The sequence below is a fragment of the Molossus molossus genome, unplaced genomic scaffold, assembly GCF_014108415.1.
Source record: "Molossus molossus isolate mMolMol1 unplaced genomic scaffold, mMolMol1.p scaffold_m16_p_2, whole genome shotgun sequence".
In the NCBI taxonomy this organism is placed as follows: domain Eukaryota; kingdom Metazoa; phylum Chordata; class Mammalia; order Chiroptera; family Molossidae; genus Molossus; species Molossus molossus.
Genome location: NW_023425355.1, coordinates 134,996,131 through 135,020,730, shown reverse-complemented (window position 1 = coordinate 135,020,730; position 24,600 = coordinate 134,996,131). Strand labels below are relative to the sequence as shown.

General features: G+C 41.8%; 1 protein-coding gene across 2 annotated transcripts in view; it reads right to left on the bottom strand.

The window, feature by feature from the left end:
- The window catches only part of SH3KBP1 (SH3 domain containing kinase binding protein 1), a 361,419-nt gene that overhangs the window by 187,192 nt on the left and 149,627 nt on the right, over positions 1-24,600 (bottom strand). For both annotated transcript variants that reach the window (XM_036271031.1, XM_036271032.1), the window contains one exon: positions 23,805-23,928. In XM_036271031.1, the coding sequence (XP_036126924.1) occupies positions 23,805-23,928 (124 nt within the window). The remainder of the gene's footprint in view (positions 1-23,804; positions 23,929-24,600) is intronic.

Below are 24,600 nucleotides of genomic sequence, written 5' to 3'. Positions count from 1 at the left end.
CTGCATAATGTTCACTGCTACATTCTTCAGAAAAGTGGAAAAACCAGAATCACCCTAAATGTCCTCTGACTAGGGAACTGGGTAGTCAACTCCTGGGATATCTACTACACAGGGACCATGAAAGGTGGTATCGCTCTCAATGACCTAAGACAGTGACACTTCCAAGAGTCTCTTCAACCTCACAGAACTAACTGCAATACAGCATAAATAGTATGGCCCCATCTGTATTTTCCTAAATACCAATATGTCTGCATCACTGTGTGCTTACATTAGATCATGCCATCTGAAATGAAGTTTTGTGGTCGAATCTCTGCGATTTCTTATGCTCTGTCCTAGCACCGATGTGTGGAGCTCTTCTCGGGAGATAACCACGAGCCTCGTCTCCTGGGAGTGTGACCAGGGGAAGGAATTTTATGTTACTCTGCATGCCATGCCTTTCCTTTAATTTGTTCTACACTAAGCATTATTTTGACAAGAAGTCTAACTAAGAACACTCAGAGTGAGTATATAACAAAATGTACAACTCGCATTAAAAAAAAGCTGCGAGGTCTAAACAACATGGTGGCACAAAAGCTCTCTCACTGTGTGGGCAGTTTTGTGATGCTCAGGACAACAAAGCCCATTCCTGTGGGCTCGGCCTCCCTCTAGGTCAGGGGTGGGGGATCACCGGGCCCGCGGGCCATATAAGGCCTGCAAAATCAATATGAGCTAACATCGCTCACCTCACTAAATTAACCTGACCAAATATAACAGGCTAATTTTTAAGTTGATAATTTTGTACAGCCCGTGAATGATGTTATAAATATCCAAATGGCCCTTGGTAGAAAAAATGTTCCCCGCCCCTGTGAGTCTAGGGGCTGCAAATGGCTTTGTCGCCAAGGCCCCTCTAGAGGGGCGTCCTCCATAAAAGGACAGATTTCTAGGTGAATGAGCAGTACAAAGGGACTGGGGACCTTTAAGGGAAGGTTTTTAAGCAGACTTCTTTTTAAACAAATAGGTTAGTGATGCAGAAATTTTCTCCTTGTTCCAAGCAAATAAAGATGTTTCTCTGTTAAAGTGAGTCCTATTTTCCTTGTACATATGGGAGAGTAACAAAGGTACATTAAAAAAAAATGGCATCTCACTCAGACTTTTCATTTTCCAAACTGATCTGCACCTTTATGCTCCCCTCAGAGGGAGGAAACCGAGCATCAAGAAAAGTGTAAATTTAGAAATTATAGAAATTATAAATCTAGAAAGTGACAATCTAGAACTCTTGGGGCAAGAAAATGATTGTAGATTCATTTGTGGAAAAGGATAGTGGTAGAGGAAAAAGTAGAGAAATAAATGCTCATGAATCTCTCCACCAATGCTGATTTTTGCTTGCACTACACGCTTCAGTATTTAAATATCTTCACCTCAATAGGCTTCATTATAAACTTTTCTATATATTACATATAAGTCAGTCTCCTTTGCAGGATGAAACCTCCTGGAGGGCAAGAGTTGGGTTTTTCTACTCTTCTACAGCAGGGCTTGGCAAACTTTCCCTAAAGGGCCAGAGAGTACATATTTTAGGCTTTGACAACCATACAGTCTCTGTGACAACTACTTAACTCTGCTGCTGCAGTGAAAAAGCAGGCATAATATATAAATGAATGGGTATAGCTGTGTGCCAATAAAACTTTATTTACAAAAACAGTATAGAATTTGGCCCATGGGTTGGAGTTTGCCAACCTTCGATCTATAGGAAGGAATAATAAAGGGTCCAAATCAGAGACCAGGGATGATTTTTTTTTTTTTTTTTTTAAGGAAGAACAAGAGACGTTGCTAAGGTTGAATCATCAGCTTAGAATCAACCCCCTCCCGGAAACATTCCCAATAACTGCCTTTGAGGCAGGATTAGTGTGGGTGCCCCCATCACCACCCTCGCAGGACAGCACAGCACCCAGTGCATAACCACTCTCCTCACCTTGCCCATACCGCCCGGGACTGTTTGACTCTCCGTTCCTACACTCCTGTGGGCAGCAGCTGAGCTGGCCTCCTTGTGGATTACTAAAGGAGCCCAGAGCCCAGCCCAGAACAGTCCTTCAGTAATGATCTCAAAAACAAGGGAAAGAACAACAAACAAAGAAATGATGAAGAGGATAGAGAAGGAGAAGTTACAAATGACCCTGCAGGGTTGATGGGAAGGACTGAAGGTTGGGAAGCAGAAGAGAGAGGGAACAGGAGTCTGACAGGTGGCAGAACCTCCTGCTCCGCCACATGGGGGTGGCTGAGGACATAACAGTTGCCTCCTATCAGCCACTCTACCATAGAACACTGAACCTGGGCCAGGTCTGGCCAGGGATGGGTTCAGGGATGGGCAGGCAGCCCTAAGCCAGGGTGGCACAATGTGAGGCAAAGATTGGTCTGCCCAGGGAATCTCAGAGAAAAGAAGACCCCGTCCTTGCCCCACCAATGTAATCAAGAAAGAGCATCGGCCCACTAGCTGGCCACAGCATGAAGCCAACTGAGCGAGAGGCAGGGCAGACAGAGAAGAAATCTGGGCCCCAAGGAGCCTGCCTGGCCCCTGGACTGTTGTGCAAGACTGTCTGTGACTTGCAGGCAAGAGCCCACTAACTGGCACAGTATCTTCGAGTGGAGGTGAGGGGTGACGAAGGAAAGGAGGGAAGCCTAGCCCAGAGGTTAGGTTTGGGGGTTCATATGCTTGGTGGCATTGGCTGAGCCCGGGAGCAAATAGACACAGTAGAGGATGCCAAAGACAGAAGCATAAAATAGCTTGCATTTAAGAAGGTGGAAAAGAGGAATCAGCAAAATAAAATAGAGGAAGAGGAAGAGCGGGGGTGAGGGGGCAGATATAGAGGCACAGAAGGCAAAGCAGATGTTTCCAGAAAGAGAAAGTAATCCAACATACTGGGAGGAATCGGGCAGAGCAGCACAGTGGAAGAGGTCTGACAGACCTGGGTTCCCATCCAAACTACACTGCTCGCTTGCGGTGTGGCCTTGGATAGGTCACAGTACCTCTCTGAGCCCGTTTTTCCAACCATAAAATGAGGACAGTGCTACCCTCTTCTCAGGGTTGTTAGAGGATGGTCTAGATGTCTCTATGACAATACTCCGTGCAGAGTCAAGTGTTACCTTCATCTCGCATTGTGCCACCCTGGCTTAGAGCCTTGCCATCCCTGAACCCATCATCCCTGGCTGGACCTGGTGCACAGACTGCATTGAGGCCCTATTCTTACCCCCCTACACCCCCTGCACTGTATCCATGCCCTTTGTCACATGAATTTAGAGTGCCTCCCTTAAAGACAGAGTACATTGCTCTGGCTGATTTGGCTCAGTGGTTAGAGTGACAGCTGAAGGGTCATGACTTTGATTCCCAGTCAAGGGCGTGTACCTGAGTTGCAGGTTCGATCCCCGGCCCTGGTGGGGGTACAGGTGGGAGGCAACCAATCGATGTGTTGCTCTCACATCTCTCTCTCTCTCTCTCTCTCTCTCTCTCTCTCTCTCTCTTCCTCCCTCCCTCCCTTCCTCCCTCCCTCCCTTCCACTCTCTCTAAAAAAAATTAATGGGAAAACTATCCTTAGGTTACGATTAACAACAAAAACAACAAGACAGAGTAGATTCCCCACCACACACCACGTGACTTGTTTTGGAAAACAAAGTGAAGCAGAAGTAGTAATACACCAGTTTGGGGCCCAGGCCTCACGAGAACTCAGATGTTTCCACTCGCTCTGCTGCATGTCCACCATCGCCATGCAAGTGTGCTCAAGCTAGCCCACTGGAGCATTTGAGTCGCCCTGGATACGCACCTGAGCTCAAGATAAATGCCAGTTGACTTGCAGACACTGAGAAAGCCCAGTCAAAATCAGAAAAGCCACTCAGCTGGCTTCTGGCTGACCCCAGATTCGGAAGCAATGCTTACGGTAGCATGTCACTGAGGTCTAGTGGTTGCTTATACTTCAGCATTATTGTGGAAACTGACCACTAAAACAATGCCCGGCACACAGCAAGCCGGTGCTCAAAAATGTTTAAAACGCACACTCCATGAGGATAAAGGCTACAAATATACTGCATCCTTCTTTCCTGGTATGTTAAGTGCAATTTCTCTTGACTATTTCTCCACGTTCGTCAAGGCCCAAATGGAAAACAAAAGTTTCTGGGCAGATTTATTTTTAGAAGATTCTACAAACACTAATTTGAAAGGAGAGGTTCATCTCCTACTTATTGCATGCTTATCTGTAGCTAACAGCAAAGAACCAGAATCCTCTAAAGCTCTCCAAAAGCTTCTGACAGGTCCTGTGGGACCCTGGTTCATTGAGCAAATGTTTGCTGGCTGTAGGAGTGAGAAATGAGCTGTAGAGAGTATGAGAATGAACCCCAATATTCCTTCCTGGGGATCCTGGAAAGGGTTAAAAAGAGAAGAGTGGGATCTTTATGCTTTTCAACATTCCAAAAGGCTTAATGGCCAAAAAGAGATTACACAAAAAAGCTTTGCAGAACTATATATAAATATCACTGTGATGCTAATCTATAGAACCAGTTATGTGATAATGAAGATAGAGGAATTTGTCACCCAAAGGGATAAAACTTTTAGAAAGGGTCTCCCTGGATTTAAAAATACTAGAAACTTTTCAGTCACTCTTTCAACCTGCAGATGAAGAAATTGGTGCTTCAAAAGGTGAAAGGAGCCTTGGTCTGCAGACCTAAGGGCCTCGGGTTCGATTCTGGTCAAGGGCACGTACCTGGGTTGCAGATTCGCTTCCCGGCCCCAGTCGGGGTTGTGAGGGAGGAAACCAATCAATGTGTCTCTTGTATCATTGTTTCTCTCTCTCTCTCCCCCTTCCCCCTCTCCCTCTCCCTCCCCCTCTCCCTCTCCCTCTCTCTCTCTTCCACTCTATCTAAAAAAGCAATGGAAAAACATCCTCGAGTGATGATTTAAAAAAAGGTGAAAGGATCTTCCCAAGATGGCTACTGGCTGGTAAAACTGAGATGTTTATGTATGTTCCATGAGTCCTCAGTTTCTAACTCATCCTGGGCCCAAGGATGAGGGAGAAAAAGGAATATAAATAGTTTTCCAGCCTCAACAATCTTCTAGTCAGATTCTAAGCCACTGAAAATGGACTGGATATTTGTTAACTGCTAGCAAAGGTTGCTGGTAACCCAGGTCCAGCTGCCTCTGGCTGTATGCAGTCTAAAGATTGAAAGGGAGGCCATTCAGGCCTGTGCAGTTTTGTTTGTTCTGTTTTGTTTCCATACAAAGCTGACACTCGTCAGCTCTAATAAATGATCGCTTTCCATTTTCCACTTCAACCTGGGCTTTGGATAGAAGGAGTTCATACATCAATATGAATAGATCGATACAGTTCATAATTTATGAAGATGTGGAGGAAGAAGAAATTGATCCTGTGGAACCACCCAACTGATGCTTGCTTCTCTTCTTTTCCTCCTCCTTGCCACCTAGGTTTGGTCATTTTAAAATTTATTAACACCTCGACCTGAGAGGACAGCAGGGAGTGAGAAAAGTGAAATAGCATCCTGCACAAGCCTTTCTAGTAAAAGATTGATAGTTATACTGCAGAACAGTTTCTGTGGGGCATCCCTGCATTTCTTTTTTTTTTAATCCTCACCCAAGGACATTTTTCGATATTTTGTTCAGATAGAGTGGGAGGGAGAGAGAGAGAGAGAAACATCGACATGAAAGGGACACATCGAGTGGTTGCCACCCACACGACCCAACCAGGGCGGGGGACAAACTGCAACCGAGGTCCGTGCCCTTAGCGGGAACCGAACCCGGGTCTCTCCGGACCACAGGCCGACACTCTAACCGCTGAGCAAAACCGGCCAGGGCCATCCGTGTATTTCAATGATCCATGTTATTCCTGTCAAGCCTGCATGACGTGAATGAGAGCTAATGACACACACATAACATACACCTGTTCCAGAATGGAATGGGCTTAAAGAGTAAGGCAGCACTATGAGAGAGGTTGAGAGGGAGCCACAGGAAGAGGGAAGGAGGAAAGGATGGAGGGAAGGAGGCTCTTAAACAGGGCTGTGAATTGCACACAAATTCTGTGAAAGAAGATCACAGCTCTAAGGCCACAGCTTAGGAGGACAGTGTGAAGTTGTTTTTTGTTTGTTTGTTTTTTAAGTGTAAATATATGTACAAAATAGAATCACAATTTCCATTCCTGCCTCATCTTTGTTTGCTTGTCCCTGTCCACACAGTGTCAGCCACATCAGTAACTCAGTTACTTTTACTCTTCGTACATAACTTCAAGGGTCTTACCTTTTATCTCAATGATTTCATCAAAAGTAAATTACAGAGGAAGCTAATTTTTTTCTCAAGAAACGATTCCCAGTGATATCATCAAAGAGTTTCTTTAAAGCTTTTTAAAAGTCAAACATAAACATTTTCCCCTAAACAACGGTTTTTTTCAAGATCACTATTAACAGCATGCTTGTGCTTATTTGTTTACTTGAATCTGTCAAATAACACAGCCTAGAAAAGGGTTAAAAGAAGGATAAAACTCAATAGCAAATGTTCTGACAATATGATTTTCCTTTGTAAGGAATGACAATACTGAAGAATCCATCCAAGTTGGCCCTGGGGACAGGGAAGGGGGGGGGCAAGAGAGAGTGAGGGCGAGGAGGGCTCCCCACTCCAAATTTCCAGCATCTTCAGCCAGCCAACCAGAGGTGTTTATACAGGTAGAGTTTCCTTAAAACTGAAATGTGAAAACACAACACTAATCACTGGTAACTCAAAATAGTGGGTCCCTGACAAGCAAAATTAGCACACAATCACATAATCCAACCATCACTTTTTATTAACATCTTCACTTTCTCTCTCTGGCTCTGATGATGATGATAATGCGCACTCAAATATTAGAGAGGGAGAAGCCCAGGAAGAAAGGAGAGGCTAAGGGTGGCCCGTGGACTCCAACAAAAGAAGAGCAGATAGCCCTGGCCGGTTTGGCTCAGCGGTTAGAGCGTCGGCCTGCGGTCCTGAGAGATCCGGGTTCGGTTCCCGCTAAGGGCGCGTACCTCGGCTGCAGTTTGTCCCAGGCCCTGGTCGGTTGTGTGGGTGGCAGCCACTCGATGTGTTCCTTTCACATCGATGTTTCTCTCTCTCTCTCTGTTCCTCTCTCTCCCTCCCACTCTACCTGAACAAAAAATGGAAAAATGTCCTCGGGTGAGGATAAAAAAAAAAAAAGAAGAGCGGATAGATTGTTGTATATAAAATAAACTGAACTCTGTATATTTTCACTTAGAAAACTTTGCAAAAGGGTATAAAATCAAATACAGATCAAAATGATCACAAACTCTAAACCTGCCCTCGCACTGGATATATTCTCCTACATTCATCTCATGTTATACCAGGAAACATGAACCCTTCAGGAGCCTTCTCACAAACACAGTTACCCTTATAACTTAATTCTATTTTCAATCTTGTTACTTAAGATCTGGTTCAAATTTCCTCCTTTGGAGATGTAGTTCACTTTCTCGCTCTCTACTAATGGTCCTTTATCAGGCCTAGAGCTACATTCAGTACTTACTGCCATGATCCACTTTCCAAAACAGACACTTAATAAGTTTCCTCTCTCCCTCAGCACTCAGTAACCAGACAAGTTCTCGGAATCATGGAATTTCAACAGCTTCTCCTTAAATATAGAACTTAATAAGCATGTTCTCCCTCAGGTAGTTTTCCTTTTGGTGGCTTGTTTTCAACAGGGTTAGAGCATTTGAGCAAAAGAACATACTTCCATCCAGTAACTAAAGTTGATCCCAAGATGAATATGATGTGGCTTCTTCCTTCGTGGAGGTTACGATCAAGTAAAGAAAATCAAAATCTGAACATATGTGCACACGTGCACACACAGGCATATACACACAAAGAAGAACATAAGTGTATTAACAGAATGAAATGCAGCCACAAGTGTCCGAAAACAATCATTTAAGATCAGCCATTCACTAAGACTTCTCTGACACTATTATTTGTATTACTGCAGGTATTTTTGTAAGATGAAGATAACAAAAGACAGACCTTCTATGTCTGCCTTTATTGGTGCCTTGGGTAAGTCATTTTTCACTTCTTCCCACCTCAGTTTCTTTATATTTAAAATGGACTGATAATGATGCTTCTGCTACTACCCTCATGAGGTTATTCTAAGAAGTGAAATAGTCTTTCAGTCTCTCTCTCTATATATATAAACTGTAAAGTTCTATCCAAGTTAAGAAAATGTTGTTTATAAAACATCTTATTCAAAGTAACATTTTGTCATTTCCATTTCCCCTCCTTCTGCAAGCTAGAGACTGCTAAGCACTAAGAGTTCTCCTAGTATTCAAGGGAAACACTTTGTAATTAGAAAAAGCATTCCACAAAGGGCTATTATAACAGAAAAACTCAAAAGTTAAATTCTTCTGTGGATCAGCAATAGGAAAAAAATACGAGAGGAAAAACATCCTATTTATAAAAGCCAACAATAACCACAATCTGTGTAGGAGTAACATCGTAAGGAGGACGCAGGACTGCACGAATGAAACAATACTGACACTTGACTGAACAGAGTCAGCCCTTATGTCCCTGGACCACTAGAATCAGCGCTTTAGAGTTCAGAGGGGAATATGTGTCTGATTTTGGTGATATATTTGCAGTATTTGCTTCACTGGGATGTTTGGGGAGGACGAGGGCGGGGGGAAAATGTTTTCACTCATGCACTTGTATATAGAGACAGGTTGTATGACACAATACAAACTTTTAAACAAAACAATCGGGAAAATGTCAATTCTTTCTAAATTGACTTGCAAGTTTAAAGTAATTCAAACCCAAAGCCCAATGGAATTTTTAAAAACTTGGGGACATGATTTTAGAATAAACAAGTGACAATAGCTAAAATGTTTTTGAAAATGAAGACTGATAATTGGAAGGAGAAAAGCCATACTTTATATTAAAATGTATTTTAAAGCCCCGATAGCTAACTACCTTGATACAAAAATAGTAAGAGAAATTAATGGTACAGAATTGAAAGTCATGAAAAAGGCACTTATATATAATAATATATGATAAATGAGGTGACTAAAAATAAAAATCAATTTGCATAGTAATTCCATACTATACATCAAAATTCCCTATAGATTAAAAATCAGAAGGAAAAAATGAAGCCAGTACATGGATGAATGGAACAGACTGACAGATCTCAGAGGGGAGGGAGATGGGAGGATGGAAAGAGATTAACTAAAGAACTTATATGCAGATATGCACAGCCCATGGACACAGACAATATTGTGGTGAAGGCCTGGGGTGGGGCAGGGGCTGGATGGAGAGGGGCAAAGGGGTGGGAATGGAAGACATTTGTAGTACTGTCAACAATACAAGAAATAAATTTTTAAAAAGAAAAAGAAATGAAGTCAGTGTAAAGGAGAAGAAAAATTAGGTGAGGATTTATTCAGAGAAATCATAAAAGAAAACATCAGTATACTAATCTGCATAAAAATGTACTATTTCTGTACATCAAAATCAATTGTAAACAAAATGAAAAGCCAACAAACTGGGAAGCACAATTTGCCACAAATGACAGAGAAATAATACACTAATCAGTAAGAAAAATATAAAGATCTCAATGTAACAGCAAAGAATACAAACAAATGACAGCGAAAACTGTTCAAGCACTGTATTAATCAAACAAATTCAAGCTTAAAACACTAATAAGCCCTCTCCCCACTTCTGGTGGTGGTGCGAATGGATGCAAGAAATCAATTCGATAATAATAATTTAAAGTCCCATAAAATATATACATGCTTTTGTCTGGTAAGGCCACATTTAAGAATCTTTCCTAAAGAAATGATCAGAGCTGCAGATAAAGATTGATGAGCAAAAATAGCCAACACAGAGTTTCTGACAATGGCAAGAAAAATTGGAACCTTAAATGGATTCTTTCCTTTCCAGCGAAGGCTCCGGGAAGCACAGCATTTAGAATATAAGAGGTTTGGCTTTTGATTTACAGGTAATCTCATTTTTTCTCAAGAAATGAACAATAGAATGCCATAGTCAGTTCTCTATCCTTCTCAAATCGATTATCTAATATTTAGGTCATTCCCAGCAAAACAGTGTCTTTTTGATCCCTCAGACTCACTATCTCCTAGGCAACTGATTGAATAAAGAAAAATACAATGCTTCACCAAGAAATATATAATTTTAAAGACTTGAATAAATGGAATGTCACATCCTGTCCCTCAGCTGGGAAGAGGTAATGGTATGGGATGTAAAAGAGAGAAACAGACAGACAGACAGGCACAGCTAGACTCTGCATTTTAACACCAATTTGTGTGGTAATCTTTTTTTAAAAAACAGTTTTATGGAGATATAATATATACCATAAAATTCACCCATTTTAAGTGTGTAATTAAATGGTTTTTATATATTTATGGAATTAGGCAACCATCACAAGTATCTAATTTTAGAACATTTCCATCACCCCCAAAAGAAACCTCATGCCCATTAGCTGTCACTTTCCATTCCCACACCCAGTTCTGGGCAAACGCTAATCACTTTCTGTCTCCAGGGATTTGTCTATTCTGGACATGTCATATAAATGGAATCATACAATGTGTGATCTTCTGTGTCTGGCTTCTTTCACTGAGCATAATGTTTTCAAGGTTCATCTGTGCTATAGCATGTATTGGTACTTCATTCCTTTTTATTGTCAGTAATATTCCATTGTATGAATAAACCACATTTTGTTCATCTGTGCATCAGCTGATGGACATTTGGGTTGTTTCCATTTTTTTGCTATTATGAATCATGCTGCTATGAACATTTATGTACAAATTTATATGTGGACATATGGATTCATTTCTCTTGGGTGTGGAATGCTGGGTCATATGGTAACTCTATACTTAACAGGTTGAAGAATTGCCATACTGTGTTCCAAAGCAACTGCACCATTTTACATTACCACCAGCAATGTATATATTGTTCATAGCATTCCTTTACAATCCTTTATATTTTTTATTGATTAAAGTTTTTTTTTCTTTATTAATTTTTTTTTGAGAGAGAGAGATAGAAACATCAATGAGGAAGAACATTGATTGGCTGCCTCCTGCATGCCCCCCACTGGGGACCGGGCCCACAACCTGGGCATGTGCCCGGACCGAGAATTAAACCAGTGACCTCTTGGTGCATGGATCGACACTCAACCACTGAGCCACACAGGCTGGGCTAATCCTTTAAAATTTTAATTCCTCCAATTAGGAGTTTAAATCTCTCCTTTTTTTCTTGATTAGTGTAGCTAAAGTTCATCAATTCTGTTGGCCATTTCAAAGAACCAACTTTTGCTTTCACTGATTTTTCTGTACTGTTTTTTATACTCTATTTTGCTCATTTCCACTCTGATCTTTATTATTTTCTTCTCTCTGCTTGCTTTGAGTTTAGTTCACCCTTCTTTTTCTAGTTTCTTAGGGTAAAAAGTTAGGCTATACACAAACGCACTTCTGGGTATATATCCAAAGAAAATGCATCACTGTCTCCAAGAGATAGCTGTACACCCATATTCACTGCAGCATTATTCACAATAGCCAATACATGGGAACAACCTAAGTGTGCATCAACAAATGAATGGATAAAGAAACTGTGATGCACATACACACAGAGGAATATTACTCAGCCATAAAAAAGGAAATCCTGCCATTTGCCACTTGAGTACATTATGCTAAATAAAGTAAGTCAGACAGAGAAAAACAAATCTTTTATGTTCCCACCACCACAACTTAAATAAACCTGGTAATTATGTGAGATTAAGGATGTGTTAACTAACCTTATTGTGGTAATCATTTTGCAATATGTGCATGTATCAAGTCATCACACTGTATACCTTAAACTTACATAATCACATTTCATTAAAGCTGGGGAAAAAAAGATAAAATTAGAGTATTGATTTCAGATCTGTTTTTTTTTTTTTTATCCTCACCCAAGGACATTTTTTCCATTTTTTGTTCAGATAGAGTAGGAGGGAGAGAGGGAAAAAAAGGGAGGGAGGGAGGGAGGGAGGGAGAGAGAGAGAGAGAGAGAGACATCGACATGAAAGGGACACATCAAGTGGCTGACTCCCGCAAACCCCAACCAGGGCCAGGGCTGAATCGCCATCAAGGTACATGCCCTTGACCAGAATCGAACCCGCGACTCATTGGTTCGTGGGCCGGTGCTCTAACCACTGAGAAAAACCGGCCAGGGCTCAGATCTGTTTTTTAAATATAGGCATTTGCACAAGTGTCCATCAATAGATGAGTGAATAAAAAAGCTGTGGTATATATACACAATGGAATACTATGCAGCTGTAGAAATGAAAGATCTCTTATCCTTTGAAATGACATGGAAGGACCAGGAGAATATTATGCTATGCAAAATAAGCCAATCAGAGAAAGACAAATATCACATGATCTCACTTATTTGTGGAATATAATGAACAAAACAAGCTGATGAACAAAATAGACCCAGACACATAGAAGTAGGGTACAGACTGACAAACCTCAGAAGAGGGGGTCGGGTGGGGGAGGGAAAAAACAAACCACAGAACTTATATACATGTATTTATAACCATGGACATAGACAACAATGCTGGGGACAGGGCAATGGGGGGTGTCAATGGGGGGAAAAGAGAAACATCTGTAACAAAAATAAATTAATTAAAAATAAAAATAAAAAAATAAATACAGGCATTTGCAGCTATAAATTTCACTCTAAGCGTTGCTTTAGCTACATGCAGTAATTTTTGGATGGTGTGCTTTCATTTTCATTCTTCTCAAAGTATTTTAAACTTTCCCTTGTGGATTCTTCTTTGACCCACTGGTTATTTAGGAGTATGTTGTTTCATTTCCATATGTTTGTGAATTTCCCAAAGTCCCTTCTGTTGTTGACTTCTAATTTAATTTCACTGTGGTTAGAGAACATACTTTGTATAATTTTATCCTTTTAAATTTATTGAGACTCCTTTTGTAGCCTAGCATATGGTCTGTCTTTGAGAATGCTGTAATTTCTTTCCAAGGCTCTGGGGTCTTACTAGAAGTTTACCATTAACAACTACTATATTCAGCAAGTGAGTGCCTACCTTCACTTTATTCCCAGCCTTTGCCCCCAAACTTATTTTCTTTCCTCATTTTTATCCTTACAATTGTCTTGAGGTAATTAATGAGACTTGTCTCCTTATTTTACAGAGTATGAGACTTGCCTAAAGTCCCACAGAATCTTTGGAGGTGCAGCAGAAGTGGGATCTGGAACCTGCCGACAGGCTCTGCTGCCACTGGGTTTATTCGGGTCTCCAGAGAAACACAGATGAAACGAGCAGCTCAGTCCTCCCCAGATGTGCTTCCTCACGCATGCGCACTGGAAGATTCTGGCTGTGCTCTTTCTCCCTTCCTGGCTGGGGACAAGGAGGGCGGCCCACCTGGCCTGCAGCTGAGCCCACTGTCGGCCTGACCATGGGTTAGGGAGATGTGCCATGAAATGTCCTTGTTGCTCAGGGCACAACAGTCATAAAAAACTACAAGTCCCAGCCCTGGCTGGTTTGGCTCAGCGGTTAGAATGTCAGCCCGCAGACCAGAGTCTTAGGTTCAGTTCCCGCTAAGGGCACGTACCTCAGTTGCAGTTTGTCCCCGACCCCTGTTGGGATTGTGTGAGTGGCGACCACTTGATGTGTTTCTCTCACATCGATGTTTCTCTCTCTCTTCCTCCCTTTCTCCCTCCTGCTCTATCTGAAGATAAATGCAAAAATATCCTTGGGTAAGGATAAAAAAACAAAAAACTACAAGTCCAAAGACTAAGCTAAGGAAGGCTGCAGGTAGCATCAAGGGGAACAGGCTGTGATGCTAGACCAACAGGTGTAATTTGAAGAAACTACAGGAGAAAAGGCCCTTTTTCCAGGGCTTTCTACACATGAGGACAGCTGCTCTCTCAGTACAATGCCTCTAATTAACCTACCAGCTCTCTACCCAGAACAAGTTCTCTTTGGAAGGGAGGATCCCAGAGGTCCTTAACAAACAACAGTGCCCCAGATAAGAGGGAATCCTTTTGGATCCCCTGAGGAGAGGCTCCATGTTTCCTTGCTTGGCATATTGACGAATGGGCCCCTACATCAGGACGAAGGCTGGGATCTCAGCCACCACAAGGATTCTTTAACTCCAGAACGCTAAAACGGCAGGCTATGTGGGTTTTCCACACAGCCCCACGTGTGTGCTCATTACCTGAACTCTAAAGGGCAGCCTGTTTCACTAATGGAGAAGAAAATGAACACAGCTCTTCTTTCTGCACATCAGGGTTTTGTCACCATTATAAAATCTGCCCCTGGACTCCCAGGTTCCATCCAGACCCAAATCCCAGGTAGACCTGGCCTTGCCATTCACTGGGTCAGGCAGCTCAGCCCATTTTTCCTGGCAAATCCCAGCCCATGGAGATAGCTCTTAGACCCAAGGGTAACAAGAAATGATCAAGGGGAAAAAAAAATCCCTTTCAGCTTGTCACTTGAAAAACTACCAAAAGGACTGGCTTTTGAGTGTTAAATTCGGATAATGCTCTCTCAGCATCATCTGACTTGTATTTCCATAGCCATGGCTTTAGAAGCATCATGTCCTTTTCCACAGCGCCAATACCATCATCTCTGCTCACTCACTTTACTATTCCCTGCGCAAGGTAGAATCTGAAGATGACCACAGAGGTGCTTAGACAGCACCTTGTCCTGCATTTTAAAGCCCAGTACATCCCAAAACACAGTCCTAACTAGCATTCAGAAAAATGTGGTTCGGTAATCAGAGATAAACAGGTTTCCTTACCACAGGACATCTGAGAGCCTGCAATATGCTAATGCACTTGTCAGTCTCTAAGAGGGTGTTAGTGTGTGCAGCTGTAGCTGAAATTTATTTGTCCAGAGAGCCAATTTTCTCTCCCTCTTTGTCTCCTTATCGCTCTCTCTCCATCCCTCTTCTGTGGAATATTTTGCAGGGCTGTAATTCCATGCAACACACACTGAGACATGATGGCCTGGCTTCTATCTGTGTGTGTCGTACTTGTTGCACAGTCTCCTCTCCGATAAAAATATACAATAGCATTCCTTTTAGAACATGCCTTATACAGACACATCTGGGCACACAGAGGTCCAACTCAGGACTGGTAAAAATAAGCAGTGCAGACAACGGTGCTATGTGCTTTAACTCAGCGCTATCCTCGAAGCCTGGTGTATTATATAGAACTTGTATAGTTCCAGCATTCTGCACCATGTGAATCATAAACTCCTCTGCAACGTGAGAAAACTCCAGTAGTTCCCAATTATATGGACTCTCTGACTTTTAAAAAGTACCCAAAGCTTCATGCAGGCAATATAAAAAACAAAATAGGAAGTCGGATTTACAAGGAGATTATGCACAGTGTGTAGAACTCGGAATGCTTTTTCCCATAGAAGCAAAGTCATAAGTGGTGATTAAGTTCCCAGATTAACCTGCAATGTAGCTTAGAATGAGGCACATCTATAATGTCATCAACTAACAAAAACCAAAAAACAATGAAATTAAAGAAGAAACATTTTTATTTCTCAAGAATACTTAGGCTCATTGGTATACCTGGGGGGAGGGGGGTGTGGAAGGAGCAGCCTATGCCCAGGCAAGAAGGGTCTTCCTATAGAGAACTGACAAATGATAATAAAGCCAATGAAGTCAGTTGCCTTTTTATTTCACCACCTGCTGACACCTGAAAACAACATCAGTAATAAAATACTGCTCCTTTGAGGAAAACTGGGTTCAACAAGAAATGAAGAAAGTAAAGTTGACCCTTGAATAACTGGGGATTAGGGGCGCCGACCTCCCTCCCAGTCAAAAATCTGCGTATAACTACATAGTTAGGGATATTCGGAGCTATTAAGGAGGAGACTTTGGCTTACCTACAGGGATTTCAGTGTAATACTTTACTCTGTCCATATTAATATCTACACCCAGAGTCATGCCTGCAGGAGTGCTGTTTTTATGCTCATCAACAATGATCCTGCCCTGGTCAGTTTGGCTCAGCAGTTAGAGCGTCAGCCTGTGGTCCAGAGAGACTCGGGTTCAGTTGCCGCTAAGGGCATGTACCTCGGTTGCAGTTTGTCCTCGGCCCTGGTGTGGGTGGCAACCACTCAATGTGTCCCTTTCATGTCGATGTTTCTCTTTCTCTCTTCCTCTCTCTCCCTCCCATTCTATCTGAACAAGAAATGGAAAAATGTCCTTGGGTGAGGATTTAAAATAATAATAATAATAATAATAATAATAATAATAATAATAATAATTTTTTAAAAAGCAATTATCCTGGTCTGTGGAGGTATAAGACATGGAACAAAGATAGAGAAACAGATTCTATGAGTTCAATGACTAAATTTTATTTGTCTTTTTTTCCTTTTCTTTTTTTATTCGTTTCTTTTTTCAATGAGCAAATTTTAGAAGAGAAAGGAAAGGAGCTAAAGAGAACATGTGTGTGACAACAGCCACCACATGGAAACACCCTAAGTGTCCAAGGATGGACGAATGAATGAATGAAAATGTGGCATATATGTATGAAATGGAATATTACTCAGCCATAAAAAGATTAAATATTGCCATTTGCAGTAACATGGGTGGGTCTCGCGGGTATTATGCTATGTGAAATAAGTCAGAAAAGGACAAAAACTGATTATTTCACTTGTATGTGGAATATAAAACCAAAAAGTAACAGACGTACAAACAAAATGAAAACAAACTCATAGATACAGACAACAGAATGGTGGTTACCAGAAGGGAAAGGGGTTGAGAGAAAATGAATTGGGTAAATGTGGGTGCAAGTAAAATACATGGTAATGGAAGAAAACTAGACTTTGGGTGGTGAGCATGCAATAGGTGTAAAGATACTGAGTTATAATATTTTACACCTGAAATTTATATCATGTTATTAACCAATATTACTTCAATACTTTTAATAATAAATAATTTGCTCTTTGAAAAGAGAGAATGTGTGTAATATGAGAAGTTGTGAGTCTGAGATGAAATTGCATGAATTGAGAACACTTAAGTCAGAAGAACCAAAGGCATCTTGTATGAGGTTCACCCAGGGAGAAAGAAAAGGTGGGAGGAACAGGAGTTTCCTAGGAGAGCCACCAGGTGGAGCCACTACCACAAAACCACTTCATGGATGGTCCTCTGGGTGGACTTGGGTGGGAACCCAGCAGGAATGCAGCAGAAGTCTAAATCACCAATTGCTCCATGGGATACTCATTACTCTAGTGTTAATGTCTTAGAACCAGGATGCAGAGATGAAAGGAGATCAAGGTAATAGAAGAAAAAGTCTAAAAACCAATTTTGTCAATGACCCACACATAAAAAATGTACAACAGCAACACCCCTCCAGAATGGCTTTTTCCACCCATTTCACCACCACCCACAGGCCCAAGAGGCAGTACTACTCAGATAAAGAAATGAACAAGGGCAACGTACTCTAACGTCAATTACTGGTCCTTACACAGGCTCCCAACAGAACTTTTACAGAAAAGCAGTCGGGGATCAGTTACTTTAAATGGCCTCTCCATGGCCCTGGCCGGTTTGCCTCAGTGGTTAGAGCATCGGCCCGCAGACCAATGAGTTGCAGGTTTGATTCCGGTCAATGTACCTAGGTTTCGGTTCATCCCCGGCCCTGGTCGGGTCGTGCGGGAGGCAACCAGTCGATGTGGCTCTATTACATCAATGTTTCTCTCTCTCTCTCTCTCCTTCCCTCCCTCCCACTCTATCTGATGATAAATAGAAAACTATCCTCGAGTGAGGAATAAAACTAAATAAATAAATGACCTATCCATGGTTCCTTTACTCTCAAACTTTCAAGAACAAAGGCCCACTGGGCAAGGGGCGTGAAGACTATAAATGCCTATACAGATAGAGTCACACAGATGTATGTCTATCTATCCACATTCACTGCCAGGTTGCCAGTTTTATGTTCATCTCCCCACAGGAAAGACCAGGTCAGGTGATAGCCAAGAGCTCGCACACAACAGTAACATCCTCTCTTAACTCTTCCTCTTCCAGCCGTCCACAAAAGCTAGAAATTTAGATAAAATCAACAGGTGATTTGGAAACTCAAAGAAAAATCTGACCCAACATGCCAAACTTTCAGATTCCTAGTTAAACAGGGCTAATTCACACTTGTTACTCTAAAGGGAAATTTGAAATAAATAAATAAAAAGTCTTATTTCGATATAAACAAATCCCCAGATCACACATCCACCTTAAACAACAAAGCACTGGAAAACCAAAGCAAGTGCCACTTTCTTTGTTAAAGACACACTCCTCCCATCCTTTGTCTACAGTTTCATTTCAAGCAAACAGTCAACTGCCTATCAAGATCCAGGTCACTGCCTCAGAGCCAACACACGAGTTCCACGCCAGCCCGTGCACATCTGCACATGTGCTCACACTCACTCATATTCTAGCGAACAAGCCAACAGATCCCTTGAGAAGGCTATTCCAAGTAGCCAAGTAAATGCTGAAGAAATGAAAGCTTGAGAAAAACGCACCCCGCCCCTTCCGCAGCAATAAGGGAGGGAGGTCACTATGGCCAGGTCTGTTTAGGGATTAGGATGACTAGTGCTGAAATTGTAAGGAAAAGAAAGATAACCATTAGGTAAAATTCTCTGACAGTTACCGGCAGCAGACCAAATGGAGGGCCCTTCCGTGCAGCAAACACTAGGCCCGTATTAATGTTGAAGGGCATGTGTGTGTCCCCCATCCACACACAAAATGAAGTCTGAAGAATTTCTGCACGAACTTTTAAAGCAACAGTGTGTCACCAGAGGCAGAGCAGCTGCTGATCCTTCTGTTAAGGAAAACTTTTGAATTAAACCTGTCTGAAGGACAAAACCCATGAGAAACGAGCCCACAGAGCAATGCTCTGCAATCCCAGTCATACCACATACCAACTCCGAGAGCAACCCTCCCCCACTTCGACTTGACTCTCATCTCAGAGCATCCGTGTTACAAACAACATCTTTTAAACCATTCGACCTTTCAGCATTTATCTCTGGAAGGGGCAATACAATGCAAATGCGTAACAAACCTTAAATAAAGATGGTAAAAGCAGTTTATCTTTCGGAAGGCAGAGGCCAAAGTAGCAGAGCGACTTAAAAAGATGATTATAAAATACATTTTATATCAAGAGAGCATAACAATAACAACAACAACAATAATAATAGCAAAGAATAATAAATGTGCAAAATACAATAGAGACTTACCAAACACTGAATTCATGATAAACTGGAAATAGAAACAAGGACATATAAAGCCAACCAGAAACTTGTGGAGTGGCTTCACATTCAGAATGACAGAAGTAAGTAAGAGACATATCCCCACTTTGCCATAAAAAAGATATAAAATGTGCAGCACTTTCTCAGCATTCCCCAAGTGATAGAACAGATTGGAATTGCTTGCAGTCAGGGCTAAACGGGGTTTTCTAGTCTTTCTATTGGCCTCAACACCAAGCACAAGGGCAGGCCCATAGTGGGCACGCAGGAAACGTGCTACTGCCCATTTGTATCCACCCGAAAGTGAGGAAGGAACAATGTTCAAAATCATAGGCAGCAGGAGGGGTTCAGTGAAAGGCAGCTTCCCCATGGGGGCTGATAACAAAGCAAAAACTGGGAAACTAGAGCCACGAGAAAGAAGCTGGTCCTTACATAGGCCAACAGGGTACTGATTACAGCCTGGGGACTTAATCTACTACATGGATAAATTGGGTCCAGAAATCTGTCTAAGGGTGAAACCAAATGATTTCTTATTTCATTTTAATTCAAGTAGAAAAGAACCCATATTCAAATGGACAAACTCCTACTTGCTCATTTTCAAGTATTATTTAGCATATTTGCTGTTAACTGTTAAAATATCCATTTGTTCAATTTGGCTCTTAAACTCGAGGTTTGAATGGTTGTTTGTTTCTTATAAAACTCCTCCATATAGCAACATTCCAACTTAGGAGAGCCCGTCGTTCTCCTATATGGTTTTAATGATAGAAGAAACAAAATAATAAATCACTCTCAGAAAGAAACAGACAACCTTTTTCAGTCTGGTTCATGAGAATATTTGGCTCCAAGAAAAGTTTTCAGATTTTCTAGCTGCAATTTGTCAACATTCTGAGTCTGGGATAACTTTAGGGTATACAACAGCCATGCTACAAGTTGAAATGAAAAATGACTTCTTACTCCTTGGGAAAGGCTTATTTTAAACAGGAAGCTCCTTCGCTGTGACTCAGGTAAAGCCCAGAGAAGTGGCCAGGGATGGAGCAGATACAACTATCCTTACAGTCCTAATGCCTGGCATGTATAGCTGACAACTGCCAAGCCATCTGGAGGACATGCTCTCTCTCTCTCTCTCTCTCTCTCTCTCTCTCTCTCTCTCTCTCTCTCTCTCAGTTTCAGTCACATCTTTTTCTCAAATGAAAAGCCCATGGAGTCATTCCAGTACCTCCTTAAATCAGCTCTGCAGAAATCTGCAAAGGTTAAAGCTGAAAACTGAAACTAATCAGTCCTCAAAATGATGTTTCCACGATCCTGGCCTTTCTCAAGGCTATGAATAGGTTTCTTCAAATGTAGGGTATCTTTTGACCTTATGCAGGTGCCTTGGGAGGGCGAGCTCATCCCACACTGTGAGGCACTGCAACCCATTCGCCACCATCGCACAGTGAGGCACGTCCCCAAATGCAAAAACTGCTGGACACAATTGGGCAAACTTCTTCAGCTAAGTCTACCTCAAGTTCAAGACCCAGTGGAGTGGTTCAGTTTCAAACTCACTATAGAAATAGACTTCAATCTTTCTTTATTAAATTAATGCTAAGCCTATATCAAATGATAAGACCCATATAAAGTAAACAGTAATCTCATCTTTGATAAAGAAAAAGAACTTGTGTTAACTCTATTAAGTCCTCACAGGGTGAAATCATATACTGTAAAAAATCAAGGCTAGCTGTTACTAAACTCTGAAAGCAACTTCCCTCTATAAGAACAGCAATAGACAAAAACATCCATATGATTTCTAGGGACAAAGCTTGATGGAAACAAAGGGAAGGAGGAGATGTTGGTCATTTACAATAACTCATTAAAACTTGAAAAAGTGGTTAGACGGAAGTGTTTCCAAGTAACTAGAATCATCTCACAGATTTAGCCTCTGATCCTTGTTTTAAGAAAAAAAAAAAGTGGTTTTTCATTGATTTAGGGTGGGAAAAAAATATAGCTTTTGAGCTCAGCACAATGAACTATTTATCTGGCCTGACAAGGCCAATCAATCGCCCGCTGTTCAGTATAAGGAGTAGTAGGATCCTGGTAGTCTTGCCGGGTGGGGGCAGGGCCGAAGACAGCCCTGTCTGGGTATACAATGGCTCCCTTCAACTGGAAATGTATGTTGTACCCAGGTGACTGGGGGTCAGTGTGAAGCCTGGGACAGAATGAAGATGGTTTGCTAAGTGTTTCATATTTACAGAAGGCTCCCATGTGCTAAGGTCTCAGAGCCACTCACTGGCAGGTTCATTATATAAAATACCTAAGTGTATGCCCGGCCAGTGTGGCTTTGTAGGTTTGAGCTTCATCCCATGGACTGAGAGGTCCCAGTTCGATTCCCAGTCAGGGCACATGCCCGGGTTGTGGGCTTGATCCCCACTAGGGGGCGTGCAGGAGGCAGCCAATTGATGTTTCTCTCTCCACCTCTCTAAAAAAGTCAATGAAAACATATTTTTAAAAAAAATACCTAAGTGTGCCCTGGCCGGTTTGGCTCAGCGGTTGGAGCGTCGGCCTGCAGTACAGAGAGACCCGGGTTCGGTTCCCGCTAAGGGCACGTACCTCGGTTGCAGTTTGTCCCCGGCCCAGGTTGGTCGTGAGGGTGGCAGCCACTCGATGTGTCCCTTCACATCGATGTTTCTCTCTCTCTCTCTTCCTCTCTCTCCCTCCCACTCTTTCTGAACAAAAAGTGGAAAAATGTCCTCGGGTGAGGATTTTAAAAAATAAATAAATAAATAAAAAATACCTAAGTGTGAAAGGTTGGCCTGAATCAGGCTGCAGGCCTAAAGTGAAGGCTTCAAAAGGGAACATAGTAAGCCACACCGTTCTAATGCCATTTTTTTGGTTAATGAAAAATTTCATAGGGGACCTCAAAGGTTAGATTTTTTAGTTGTAAAGAGACAATTATCTGAAAACTTTGATTCCTCTGTTGATTTAAAGTTCTCAGATATTTTTACCAAACTCATCCAGATAATTACCTAATTCCTTAATGAATTCCTTATCTTGTTAATTCAATTAATTACTTTAATTATCTTATTTACTTTCCAAAAACAAGGCTAGCAGAGAGGCCTTGCCGCTGATCAGTGTGTATGCAGTTCCTGGGCCCACTGCCCCCAGAGGCATCAGGAGGAAGGGCGGGGCGGGGGCGGCTCAGGTCAGCAGGGAAGGTTTGAAGACATGTACAAAAACTCACTGAGCTCTAGCTCTCCAAATCCGATTAAGGCAGATCGGCCTCAGTTGTTCTGGAACTTATTTACAAGAACATTGGAGACACTTTTGGGAACCACCACAGTTTTACAACTAAACATGCTTAATTCTTAACCTGGGAAATCCCCTGCATTGGTAGGATGTGAAAGGAAGGGAGGGAGAGAGAGAGGAGAGAGAAAGAGAGAGAGAGAGAAAGGGAGAAAGGGAGAAGGATCCTGTAGCTGCTAACCAGTGTGGGCCTACAGCCAATATTTAATCTGAGTAATTCAAAAAAAAAAAAAAAGGAAATGTAACCCAGGGCAGCTGGAGGGGGTAGAGGAAGAAGCAGGAAGGAAGAGAGACACAAAGCTAATGTCTCAAGCACTATGATCAATGGACAGTTTATTGGACAAATTCTTATGCTGTCTAAATTTTATGAAAGATTAGCTGTTCTTCCCTGTGATTATGTAAACTTGCCTTCTTCTTCTTCTTTTTTTTAAATGGAACTCTTTGCTAATACATTTCCTGCTGCTACTTTTGAACAGCTCTATATTTCTCTTTAAGGAAGTAATAAGCCCGTGAAAAGCTTGCAGCTGAACGCCAACCTACCGTGGGCAGGCTTGGTGTCGCCCTGGTTGATCTACCATGAGGACAGGGTCAGAAAAAACCCAGGGAGTCTAGTGTGACCAGGATCTTAAATTGAGTTGAGTCCTCTCTGCTGTCTTATAGTCCATCTCCCATCATTTCAAACAACAATGTCGCAAAGGGGGGATATGGGAGAAAAGAAAACTCCAACAAGCTGATACCTACAAATCTGCCTTGAGGGAAACAAGATGGTTCAAGGCGTCCTGGTTGGATGGATAGATGAGCTCTGTCTTTGCACGAACTGCCTTCTGAACTGACAGAGACAAGGTGTGTGTTCAGAAGCCCAGTGGCTAGAGAGAGAAAGATCCTGATAAAGCCTGGCCCCAAATTCAAAAGAGAGCATGGCGAGACATGGGCAGCTCAGCCTGTACCATAGCATTCTCTAAAGTCACCTTCCATCCATAAAACCAGATATGAAAGCAAAAGTTCAAGTCCTAGAAAAATCATCACTTACGAATTTAGTCTACTTTCCCACTGTCAAAAAACTATTATCAGTTCCCTTACTATAGCTATTGTATCATTACTTGTCACGTGTGTGTGTGTGTGTGTGTCCAGAATGTATAGTAAAAAAAACCCACCAAAAACAAAAAGGGCAAATGCCAGTCGATTTTTGAGCAGTTTAAAATTTGACACAGTTCACCCAGAGGTCTCTAGTTTGGGTTTGTGTGTGGGGAAGGGGTTCTTTCTTCTTCTCCATACCTCTCTTATTGGTCCGCAGAATTGTTTCAGAAGACAGCAAAGCATTTCCGCTGGACACTTCGTGCATGGGCTTTTCTGGAGCTTTGCTGGAGAGAGGGTCTTTCTTCATCTCTTTCTTTATTTCCTGTGAAGATACATGAAATGAAAACAAGATTGAAGTTTAAAATTTTTAAAATGCCTCTTTGACTAGCTTTTACTTAAGTTTCCTGAAAATCAAGGATAACGACCTCAACTCAGTATAACATGCTGTTTTTAAAACACCATTTTCTATATTTTTGTAGTGTTTCTCCTTAAGTTTATTAGAGAAGTGTCTGGTGCTATAAAAGGAAATAATGGTGATGTGACCTTATGTGACTATGGCCATTCCAAGTGACCATAAAGAGAATAAGAGATACATAAAGGTCACCACACAGCCTGTAAGTGACAGCCTGTTCTACTTTTTGAACAATGACAAGCTTTGGCCAAGCAGAATCATCCTTAAAAGCCTTCTGCTTTATATTCTTCCCAACAGGGGTTTAGAGAAGTAGATTCCCGTATCACCACTGTGCTCACAATTGTGCTAAACCCAAAAGATGATTTAAGTTGATTTACAGTGATCAAGTTCCTCTGGCTTTCTAACTCTTGACAAAGAAAAATATAAGAATAATAAGCTGAAATAAAGACTGTCATTCTAGGCCAGGGGTTAGCAAACTACAGCCTGCCACCTGTTTTTATAAATAGAATTTCATTACAACAAAACCACCTTCATTTGTTTAAGTATTTTCTATGGCTGCTTTGATGCTACGCAGCAGAGTTG